Genomic DNA, 12,303 nt, shown 5'->3' with positions numbered 1-12,303 from the left:
TGGATTTAAACTTCAAATCCAACAACATGGGGCAACAATTTCATTGCATCTGGATACATATGATGCAAAGACACATGGGTACAGGCTGAGCATACAAAGCCCTATGATATTTTGGATGATGCGCTGACAATTTCACTGTGCCACTCAACTTCTAGCCGGTGAACGAAAGGATATCAAAAGCTTGTTGTTTCCAGAAAGCAATGATTTCTTTAGATTATATGGTCCCTACATTTCTCCTAAAATGTATATAACTTCACTCATTTGTTTCCAACTTTGTGAAGGCCAGGAAAGTTAGTTTTCTCTTTCATAAAGATGCCAGGCAAATCCTGGAAAGTGCCACTTTATAGAATTGGTGTCGGGTTGACTGTTTTAAATCAACCACTCACCCATGATAATTATCTTAGAAAACTGATCCATTGAAAAAAACATGTTTGCTCTGCATGGCATTATATTTTGGTGATATCGGCGCACTCTGATTCCGATCAAGGTGACTGCCTTGGATTGCAATAGATATGGGGAAAAAAATCAAAATCATCATACAAGGATCCTCATTCAGTTTATTAGTTTCTGACAAGCTAATTACTCTGCACTTGAAAAAAACCATGTGATATGAAACCTGAAAATGACACACCTTCCAATCACTGACATTCGCTATCTTGCTACAGTGTAATGGCAATATGAAACCATTTGTCATTAATACTCATATTTACAAAATCTGTCATTGTATGTTAATTACTTAAAGCCTTTTCCATTTGAAGAGTTTAATGTTACAATTATAAAATAAAAATCCAATTTTTCCCCTAATGTACAAAAGAGACAGAATTGGGTAATCTAATCACAGATTCTCTTATAGCAAAAGTCATGCCTCTAATGTCCCCAGAGAAAGTCTATTTCATTTCTATCCACCATTTGGATTTGTTCCAGAGTTTTATTTAGGCAAATATTCGATCTTCAAAAATGGCACACATAGGAGTCTGCATAGCTTTTCAGCAGCAAGGTACCAGATGAGGAAGCATCCTCAATTTTATTGTCTGAAAGTCTGTTTGTGTATCTATGAATCTCTCAGTGTCTAGAATATTTGGCGTCTTTCCGCTTCCACGTAGACCATAAAAGTTTATATATCTCTTCTTCTAGTTCCAAGGTCAATGGAGCGGTTTTATAAAAAAAATGTATTTTGAGCCTTCCTCCCCCTCCCAACCCACATAAACATGGTTGTCATATGAAATAAAATAATATGTCTTTCAGTGACCCTCTTCTTTAGGTGCTGCTAAAAAAGCTTCCATGAGGAACAACAGTGTAACGTTCAGCCTCCATAATCCTCTGTGGTACTGCTGCTGCTACATTGGGGGTTTGCATTATTTATATATAAGTATAAAAACCTTTATAAAGAAAAATGACAAAGTAAAGTAGTCATAAAATATTCAGGTTGTATTGTTCCCATAAAGAAGTTAAATGGTCAAAATTAGCTAATATGAACAAATCAAAAGTCATCTTCCATGTCAGTGCCTTTTGGGACATTGGTGCTGAGAGAGAGACTATCCTTTGCGCTGCCTTTGCCACAAAACTCTTTCTTTCCGTAAACTGGTAAAACCCATTGTTATGGTCAGTTGAAAGGATCCTGTAAGTGCCAATAGCTAGCCGGGTGTTCAGTCACTTCTTCAAGCACTATAAACGCTATAATGCTATTTCTTCGGTCTCTGGATCTGGGCATAGAGTGGCTCTTCAACTCTTTTCTAAGGCAAAAGGGAAATAACAAGTGTTTAGTAATGTCAATTTATACTTTGCACAATACATACAGCAATAACATATTTAATTTGTTTAAAAACACAAACACACCAAGATTCCAAAGTTTCAATATTGAGAATAGACCCACTAATCATATTTATATTATGGTAAAGTTACACATATGTTACAAGGTATGTTATCTTTTGCTTTGAGTAGGAGGAAATTAGCTTGAGGAAGTCAGCACACATCCCCCATATCTAATGAAAGGCACTACGCTTACCCAGGTGCTGTAACCCACAGCAACTAACAAGATATCTGCTGCCTGCTGATTGATTGCTATAGGGTACTTTACCTGAGCAAATGCCTTTTATTACATAACCCCACATCTCTTTTCTACATAGAGACTTTGGGCTAAGGCATGCACTTTTCATCACTACTTCTGTACATGCATAATCTGTTTTGTTAGTCTGAAAACAATTCTGAAAACACTCTGATACAGACCAGTGTTATCTAATTTGAGGCCCACATATAGGCCCTCAAAGGGATTTTTTGGACTGTAAGTATCCAGAGGCATTTTTCCCAAATGTATGTGGACACTGTGACATAACAAACTGTATAAGTTGGATGAAACTATTAGATATTTCTGTTTATGCTGAAATGTACCCCCTGCCCCCCTCCTACCTGTTGTAGCAAATGCATTGTGTAGGTTAATCTCATCTAGGTGTGTATTGTGTGTAGCCAGCCGGCTCTGTCTGGCCCTCCCCATGTAATTGCCCCTATTGTGAGGGCACACAAAGCCAGACCCCATAATGACACAATACACATAGTTACCCCTTGTGAGAGCAATGCTCTGTCTAGTAAATGCAATAGACTGAACTGGGCATGCTCCCTAGGTGGCTTCCCATAGGCCCAGTGGGATTAGCTATGATTCCCATAGGCCCAGTGGGATTAGAGTTCCAAGGAGCCTTTTGTCTGGGGTGTAACCTTAGCTACGGCAGGACCCCCTCCCCTGTGTTCCCCTGGAATCTACCTTAGCTGCGGCAAGAAGATCCCCCCCCCAACTGTGTGTATTTCCCTACTCCCTAAGGAACAAGAGTGCAGGCTGGCTACCACCTACTGGCTTATGGGAACCTGCTGATGGCTACTTGCCATTTCTCCAATAAACGCCTCATCCTGTGATACCAACTGTTTGCTCTTTGGGTCCTGCCCTATGTCTGGGAACTCACGGCCCTGAGGTTGTGACATAATTTGGTGGCAGCAGTGGGATAGGATCCCAGGACCCAAAAGGCACCATGAGCACCCCACCTGGATTCTACGCTGACCCATTGGATCTCTTCGCTTGCATGGATTACTCCCGGACTCCAGAGATCCCTACTGATCCCAGAGAGAGGACCCTGTTCTGGCTGAGATGTGAGTCACTGGGACTATCTGGGGATGAGGGTCTGGCATATGGAGTAGGGCAGTTAGTGGCAGGAGAGGCAGACCTGGAGGATGGGTACTATGTTCTGCAGCGCACCATGCACCAACCAGGTGGGAGATATTGGCACAGTCCCTATACAGTGCTCCCGCTTCCCTGTAGCTTGGCGGAATGGCACGGCCAATGGGAGAGGCTGAATTTCTGTGACTATAGCACCTTTGTGGGTAACCCAGAAGGGGAATTCCATACCCTCTATGCACAGCGCTTCTTTTATATAGGAATGAATGATACAGAGGAACGGAGGGACTGGCTTGCTGACCTGGTGTATCAGGAACTGGAATTGATAAAAGAGTATGGGAGTATCCAGGAATTGGAAAACCAACGCAAGGAAGCACTGAGGGTATGTGCACCATCTTTTTGTGGTTTTCAGCAGGCACAGCCATGTCTTGGTACTGTAGGTCCAAAAGACTTTCACTTACCCCCCAGTACAGTCAGTGCCGGGGTGGGGGAGGAACAAGAAGCTTCCCAAACAACTTTATTTTGATCCCACTGCTGCCACCAAATTATGTCACAACCTCAGGGCCGTGAGTTCCCAGACATAGGGCAGGACCCAAAGAGCAAACAGTTGGTATCACAGGATGAGGCGTTTATTGGAGAAATGGCAAGTAGCCATCAGCAGGTTCCCATAAGCCAGTAGGTGGTAGCCAGCCTGCACTCTTGTTCCTTAGGGAGTAGGGAAATACACACAGTTGGGGGGGGGATCTTCTTGCCGCAGCTAAGGTAGATTCCAGGGGAACACAGGGGAGGGGGTCCTGCCGTAGCTAAGGTTACACCCCAGACAAAAGGCTCCTTGGAACTCTTGGCAGCCACCTTTGTAGCCAGAAAGGGAGCAGCCCCTGTCGTAAAACCAAAACAGGATTTGACTCCTTCTGCCAACCCAAAGGCAGCTTCCAGAGGGGCCAATCATAGCTAATCCCACTGGGCCTATGGGAAGCCACCTAGGGAGCATGCCCAGTTCAGTCTATTGCATTTACTAGACAGAGCATTGCTCTCACAAGGGGTAACTATGTGTATTGTGTCATTATGGGGTCTGGCTCTGTGTGCCCTCACAATAGGGGCAATTACATGGGGAGGGCCAGACAGAGCCGGCTGGCTACACACAATACACACCTAGATGAGATTAACCTACACAATGCATTTGCTACAACAGGTAGGAGGGGGGCAGGGGGTACATTTCAGCATAAACAGAAATATCTAATAGTTTCATCCAACTTATACAGTTTGTTATGTCACAGACACCCCTTCTAAAAATGTATGTCCTCAGAACATTCACTGTCAAGTTCCAAACTGAACACTTGTGGAATAATATGGATAGCAAACCAGGCCTGATCACTCAAGCTCAGTTGCCAACCTCAATAATGCTCATGTGGCTAAATAAAAACTTATCCTACCAATAACAATAATATCTAGTGGAAAGCCCTTTCCCAGAACAGTAGAGGCTGTTATAGCAGCAAATGGAATTAAAAAAAATATTTATGCCATTGGCTTAAGAATAAGATATTGGACCTTTTAATTATATAACAGTTATTATAATTATGCTTACATTGTTTGATCAGACTAATAGGAAGTGTCTTTCTTTTACTAAGTGCCTAATTAAAATGTATCTATAATTATTAACTCTAAAATAACTGTATAAAATACTCCCCAAACACCCTTATACTAATAGAGTTCCATTCATTATCTGTACTTTCTGGGTTGATTTTGTACTAACCTTTGAGAATTGGTTGACGCTATGAGCTGAAGATTTAAGAGAAGACTAAGAAGACTAAAGGTATTAAAATAAAACTGCTCCTAAATGTAACATGACACAATTTCTGCTCAAGGAGAATAGGTGCCAAGCCAGATATCAGCCTCCATTTCTGAAGGGGCTTTAAGGTGAAATATCGACTCATAAAGAAATTCCCAAATACGTATGCTTTAGAGCTACTCAATTGAAGTGCTGTCTCTAGGAAATTCTTTTCAACAGTCTTAACTCAATATAAAATAGCTTTTATAACTTTGTCACCTTGTCACTTAAGCACAATTTGGCATCACTGTTGCCAGGAGGCAGTTCTAGGCTACATATTGATATAAAATAGCTTCATGGCCAGTTATTCTGTAAGCATTATTGTGTGAACAAAATAAAAAATGTTTGAAATGAAACCACTATTCAATAAAACATGATCTTTCTCTAGAATAGCTATAAGGGAGTTGATTTTATAAATACCAGCTTTTTCATTAAGAGTGTATGTACTAAAAGTTTTATTGTTAAATATCTCAAGGGAGTACCTTGACTGTAAATATAATGTTCAATTTTCAATACCTGAGAGAAGTACACTACATAACAATTCTTTCATCGAGATCTGAAAACTGCTCAGTGTCCCTTTTGAATTTAACTAAACTGGTGTAGTTGTTTTAATATTATTTATAGGAGTTTAGGATAATATTTACAACCAGCCATAAAGCAGGAGGAACTCTGTGGCACAAACTGTGTAATCTGCAGTAATGAAGAACACCCTTTTTAAAACCATGTCATCAGCAGGAACACTTACTGATGAGTTCAGGGTTGGACTGGGGGGTTCAGGGCCTACTTCCCCAGGGGCCCTGCACCCCCACGGTGCCCCCGCTGCATCCCCCATACACCCCATAGGGGCCCCCACCAGGACACCCTAAACCCCCACAGGGGCCCCTACACCCGCCCGATGTCCTCCTCTGAGCGCATGTAAGTGAAACTTACTTTCAACGCATCAGGGGAGGGACACCAGCAACAGGGATCGCATCTGGGCCGCCGGGGCCCACCAGAACCAGGGCCCACCGGAGTTTATTTTCCAGCCCAGTCCAACCCTGCCTGAGTTACAAAAAACCTACAATATGTGTTAAAATATGTAAGAAGTCATAAAAAGAGTAAATAATAATCTTGCAGTACACTATAAAGTGATTTAAGAACTACAGACCCAAGTGCAATGCCGAGGTGGAGAGCTGGTGCAGTCTTATCCACAGCCCTCCTGGTAAGCATATAACGACATTTTTGATAATTTCTTACCTCCTACTTGGAAAATACTTTTTCTTGTTTCAATATTGTTTGCAATAATAGTGCAGTAAACAAAGTGAGGTAAGTACAGATAACTTGTTATTTGAGATGGGGGTGGAAGAACCCAACTGAACACATCCAACATTTGTTGGATGAAATGGCAAGCCCACCAATATTGTTCCAAAATCTAGTGGAAAGGCTTCACACAAGAGTGAATGCTGTTGTTGCAGCAAAAGGGAGGACCAATTTCATATTAATACCCTTCTTAGCCACAACAATTAGCTGCTACTAAGTAGCTCTGTATGTCTTTATCCTAACAGAATAAATTAAGATCATGCGCAAACATGTAGTAAATAGTGGTTTTATTAAAATAGCCATTGCTTCCATTTCCTCGCTATAGCTTATAATCTTTTTTGGGGGAGGGTTATTATTATTTATATCATATATTGGTGTTTACCTGACACTATCCTTCCCAAAGTCACCTATTCCCAGATTGGCACACACTTCTATTCTGATTTAGCATAAGGTTCACTGAGAAGAGCAAAATTTTTCACCCGGCATGGATTCCACGTTTTGCCAGTGATGATTTTTTTTGTTTTTTTTTTTGCAAAACTGCAGCAAAATTACATTGCAAATTTTTTTTTTTTACTGCAGTGAATTTGACTTCAATGTATTTTTTGTAAAAAAAAAAGCTCCACCAAAAAATTCTGATTGACTTAAATACAATTTGCTAAAGAAAAGATATTGAAAAAAATACCCATTAACTTTAATGCGTTTCACCAATTTTTGCAGTTTGGCAAATTGTACTGAGGTTTCAAAAACTTTTTGTCAAAACGGGACAGATTTTCTCATCACTATAATTAGATAAGGGTGTAAATAAAAACAAGTGAGTAATGAACTATTCTCTCTCTCCCAAATGTGCTTTAATTAAACTGGCAGAATTTATACCTTAGTGCAGCCTATTAAGCATAACAACATGATGGCTAAACATATAGGCATTGGTAACTATACAGACAGTTTAGATATTGGCCTATTGATGCAATAGATATTTAACAGAACCATATAAGGTAGTAGCAAAATATATTTTGGACAAACCATACAGGACACAGCACAAACTAAGTGTAACATAAATGAAGGTACTAGGAATTATGTACAAAATGGAAAAACAAGCTTCACATTGGGTGTAGCAAAGAGATCGCGAAGAAGAAAATTATTGGAAAGGTATGAAACAAAGTGTGAATGAAGGGATACAACAAGAATAAGAGAAAGAGACAGATACCTACCGCCAGCTGTGCTATCTAGCTACCGACCTGTGGGCTTATAGCATCACCACTTGGCTCACCTAGGTCAGTGCAGGATGAGGCCTGAGATGCATCAGGCTAAAATACAAGAACAATAACACTCATATTGCTAAACAGCGAAAGAGCAGACAGTTTAGAAAAGAGCAGGATTAAAGCATTTCTATTAGTTTGTAAGAGAAGACAGTTTTATTTCTAAACTCTAAAATCTTCCTTTAATGCCAAATAAATATACTGTATTTAGTTTTGAAAACAACTCCCCATGTATCTTTCAATTCTTGTACATTCAGTACAAGCTCAAGCACAAAGCAGCTACCGGCTACTTACATATTCTGCTACAGCTAAAGAATTCACAGTATCAAACAACACTCCTGCCTAAAATTGCAGAACCAACTTTAAAATTTGCTTTCTTTTCTACATTCCTTTCAGCTTCTGGTATATATTATTGAGCAGAATGTATGTCAGTATCTTTGTGTTGTCTGGGGAATCAGCTTTTATCTTAGAGGGACTTACTGCATCTTGTTCTCCACTTTTACAGGGACTTTCAAAGCCTTCTTCAAAGATGTCATCAGGAATGGGATCGCTTGTGTGAGACGCTGAGGATTTTGAAGGAGAGCTCTGCCTCGGGGCTGGCGTTGGCGCTAGGTAGAGAGATGACATTGGCAACAATTAGCAGACGCATTCTTATAGCTCACATCAAGTGAAAATGGAGTTGCTCTAAAAATCTCTGTTTACAGCATATATTATAATGACATTGAGACGGAACTGGGTTTTGGAGGACACGGTTAGGTAAGGATAAAAGAATCATTTGTTAAAAGATAGATAAAAGAATACGGACTGCTATGGAATCCATATTTCATTCTATATTACAGATTTGCCTGCCAGAAGTTAAACAGACTCCATCAAATTCTTTTTGGAGTCAGTGGTTTGAAACTAATAATTTTCCTCTGCAGCCTGCATGCTGTCGAAACCTGTTAAGAAACATTTTTCATATGGAAACAAATACATTCATCATGTAGCTGTAGTTTATGCAAGGAAAATATTTAAACTTTCTTTTACATTGTGTTCTCAATTCATATTCAAGTGTTACAGAGTGACTTATCACTTAGCTTTTCTAATTAAAGTTGTGGTGCTAGTGGTAGCATCAACCGAAAATTGAAAAACTCAATGAGAAAAACCAAGTGTATGTGAAACAGCAGATGGGCATTAATATCTCTATGACAAAAAAACGGACACAGATTGTAAGCTCTACGGGGCAGGGACCTCCTTCCTACTGTGTCTCATACCACATGGCACTTATATATATATATGTATACATATATGTATTTATTGTATTTATTTATTATATCACTTGTCCTCCCTGTGTGTAATTTTCTATTCTGTAAGACTGTTCAGCGCTGCGTACCCTTGTGGCGCTTTATAAATAAAGTTATACATACATACATACATACATACTAAAAAAAATCAATTCTAGGGAAATAAAATGCAGAATACTGTAACATACAACTGACCAGTTCTGTAGGATAACAGTTCTGCTCCTCTTAGCACTCCTGCACTTCTGTCTGGGGTTCTTTGTAAATGACCCCTATACGGACTTATTGACATAAGTGGATGTGACTGCATTGTTTATATAGTATATATAGTAACGGGGGGGGGAAGGGGTTTAATGTATACAGGCTAGGACTTGTGGAAGGAAGGTTTGTAAAGTAGGAGATGGAACCAGGATAGTAACAGCAGAGGAAGAGGCGATACCAATTACCTTGTGGAAGTCAAGTAGCATCGTCCCGTCCTGCTTTCAGGTAACCTATTGTTTCTCCTACTCAGTGTAAATGATTGAGTCATGAATTGGCTGAGCTGGGTTTGGATTTTTAAACATTGAGTGCTGCTATGTCTACCACTAGGTGGGGCGTGAGAGCATTTTTAGCAAAACAGGTGTCAGGGAGCTGCTATTTTGCTAGTTTTTGATTGGTTGTTGGGAGGGGGGTGATATCATTCCAACTTGCAGCACAGCAGTAAAGAATGATTGAAATATATCAGAGCACAAGTCACATGACTGAGGGCACCTGGAAAATTAACTTCATGTCTAGCTCATGTCAAATTTTAAAATGAAATATAAAAAATCTGTTTACTCTTTTAAAAAACAGCTTTCTGTAACATAAGAGTTTGCATTTCAGAGCTGATATCCACCATGAGTGCCTACACCCGGGCCAATGGTTCCAGTTCCAGGCAAAGAAGAAGACAGCGAAGGGGCTGATTGTCAGCCTCCATTTTTCCACAGGCCAAGAATCAGTCCCATGTGGCATCAGCCATAAAGTTCAGTACTTTTCTACATATTTTTATTACCAATTGCCACATTCCAAACTGTACCATTAGTTTTTATACACATATTTTACTGATTACTACCTCAGTTTCATTTCCCTGTAATCAATATGGCAACTACTAATCAACACATATAAAAAAGGAAACATTCTACACATGCAATTAAGGCAACGGAAAGCCTATTTTATTAATGCAATTTTCTTCTAGGAAAACTATGGAGATCAAATGATGTAAAATCACTTGCCACTGTTGTTAATGGTAAGACTTCAGTTTATAGCCCATGGGAAAGAGCACTGCAAAGGTCACTGGGTTTGTGAGAAATAAGCACTAGACATATGACAAATGAGAGTTACAAGGTTATATGCCCTCATACTTCATTGTCTAATTAAGAGATATCAAATTATAGATATGATTTTTATTTTTTAACCACAATTATACATGACATCCTGCTTATAGAAACAAGTTTTACATCCATAGATGAATCCAGGAAAGACAGCCAGCATCTTGCATGAAAAGGCATATTCAATAAATCATTAGCCATAATAACAATTATAACAGTCTCTCTCATAGGCTGCAAACAAAAAGCTTATCGCCCAAAATTTTTTAACCATTTAACTGTATATGAAGAAATGAAATGTAGGAGGCACATAGGCATTCACTGAAATGCCCCTAGCTTGCGCATCATTTGCCACAAGAAAGTTGTGGAGCAATAGTAGACACCTGAATCCAGAACAGGGTCATTAATCAGATTAGGGAAATGCAAATGAAAGGGGCATGTGCAGTAGAGATTAATATGTGCTCTTCCTCGTCTCTGCTGGTGCTGGCGACCCCCTGGCTTGGACAGAAAGAAGAGCTCTAAGGAACTATGCATGACTACCGTTTCAGGTAGACATATTGAAAAGGCTTCATTTTTAGAATTAAACCAAAGTGGCAATATTGTTAAAATGACAACATCTGTTTCTTCTCCCAAACTCTTAAAAGGATTTTGTAATGACTTTTTATGGTGTACTTTTTTATTTCTAAATTTACATTGCAAATAATTCACTCTACTTATTCTTGAACCAACAAATGTATTTTTTTTAAGCTGTAATATAGGTGTGTAGGCACCATCTCTGTGCATTGTGTCTGAGCCTGAGCTTTCAGAAGGAGCCAGCGCTACACATTAGAACTGCTTTCAGGTAACCTATTGTTTCTCCTACTCCCATATAACTGGATGAGTCCCATGCTGGACTTGGAATTCTTACTATTAACTGCTATTCTGATATCTACTGGGAGCTGCTATCTTACTACCTTCCTATTGTTCTGCTGATCTTGCAGCTTGCAGCTCAGCAGTAAAGTGTGACTAAAGTTTATCAGAGCACAGGTCACATGGCTGTGGCACCCTGGGAAATGAAGAATATGGCTAGCCCCATTTGAAATTTCAAAATTAAATATAAAAACATCTGTTTGTGGTTTTGAAAAACAGATTTCAATGCAGAATTCTTCTGGAGAAGCTCTATTAACTGATGCGTTTTGAAAAAATACATGTTTTCCCATGACAGTATTCCTTTAAAAGCTTTAAGCTATCTATTGAATTTTACTGTGCATCTACTGTACATAGGGCAATTGCAGTGTTTGTTCAGTACCATAGACCATTCAATCACAATCCCATGGAAGTACTGTATGGTCTCATTCTATTCCTGAAAGCTAATAAACCCATTAATGGGGTTTAGCAATGGGTTTTCCATATGAAGCAATAAAGTCAAGTTCAGTTTCTTCAGTGTTTACTTTGGAGTCAAACTCCCAGACTACTGTTCTGCAAGTACAATAAAAAATAAAAAGAGGTCTGTTTCTACCTTGCTATAGTTTATCAACACTACGGGGCTGATTAACAAAAGGCAGAAAAAGCGAGTGTTATTTTTAGCATGCTTTAAAAATAGCATCACTGCTTATATTTTAGAATTAACAATTGATTCACAAAAAGGCCACTTGTCTGACTAAATAAGCGATTTTATTGTCATTATTTTTCGTGCAATGCCATATTTTAAGCGATATTATGTTTATGTGTTATTTTATAGCACGTGATATTATCACACACTATTACCCAGGTAACCATTACTGTTCTGAAAACTTGAGGATGCATCACTCTAGGACGATCACATACTTGATTCTCTTGTTCACATTCAAGAAAAAATCCGACTGCAAACTCCATCTTGTCACCACAGACAATCATGAACTGCAATGCTGTTGTATGCTTTTAATGCTTTAGGGCTGTGACAGATGGGGAGATTAGTCACCACGCGACAAATCTTCCTTGTCGCAGGCGACTAATCTCCCCAAAATGCCATGGCATACGCGGCGCCACGATTTGCCGAAGTCGCCAAAGTTGCATTGAGAGTAAAATTCGGCGATTTCGGTGCTGCGTATGCCATCCCACTGGCAATTTAAATTCAAGCCAATGGGATTGCATTTTGGGGAGATTAGTCGTCTGCGAC

General features: G+C 39.5%; 1 protein-coding gene across 11 annotated transcripts in view; it reads right to left on the bottom strand.

The window, feature by feature from the left end:
* Nucleotides 1-537: 537 nt before the first annotated feature.
* Nucleotides 538-12,303, bottom strand: part of dab1 (Dab, reelin signal transducer, homolog 1) — a 418,200-nt gene continuing 406,434 nt past the window's right edge. For 9 of the 11 annotated variants that reach the window (XM_031899803.1, XM_031899801.1, XM_031899805.1 and 6 more), the window contains 3 exons: nucleotides 8,024-8,151; nucleotides 7,496-7,591; nucleotides 538-1,733 (listed from right to left, as the gene is read on the bottom strand). In XM_031899803.1, coding sequence (XP_031755663.1) covers nucleotides 7,511-7,591; nucleotides 8,024-8,151 — 209 coding nt within the window. In that variant the 3' untranslated portion in view covers nucleotides 538-1,733; nucleotides 7,496-7,510. The remainder of the gene's footprint in view (nucleotides 1,734-7,495; nucleotides 7,592-8,023; nucleotides 8,152-12,303) is intronic. The other 2 variants (NM_001113818.1, XM_031899802.1) reach the window with 2 other exon arrangements.

The sequence above is a fragment of the Xenopus tropicalis genome, chromosome 4 (assembly GCF_000004195.4).
Source record: "Xenopus tropicalis strain Nigerian chromosome 4, UCB_Xtro_10.0, whole genome shotgun sequence".
NCBI lineage: Eukaryota > Metazoa > Chordata > Amphibia > Anura > Pipidae > Xenopus > Xenopus tropicalis.
This window is presented reverse-complemented; position numbering and strand designations above follow the sequence as displayed.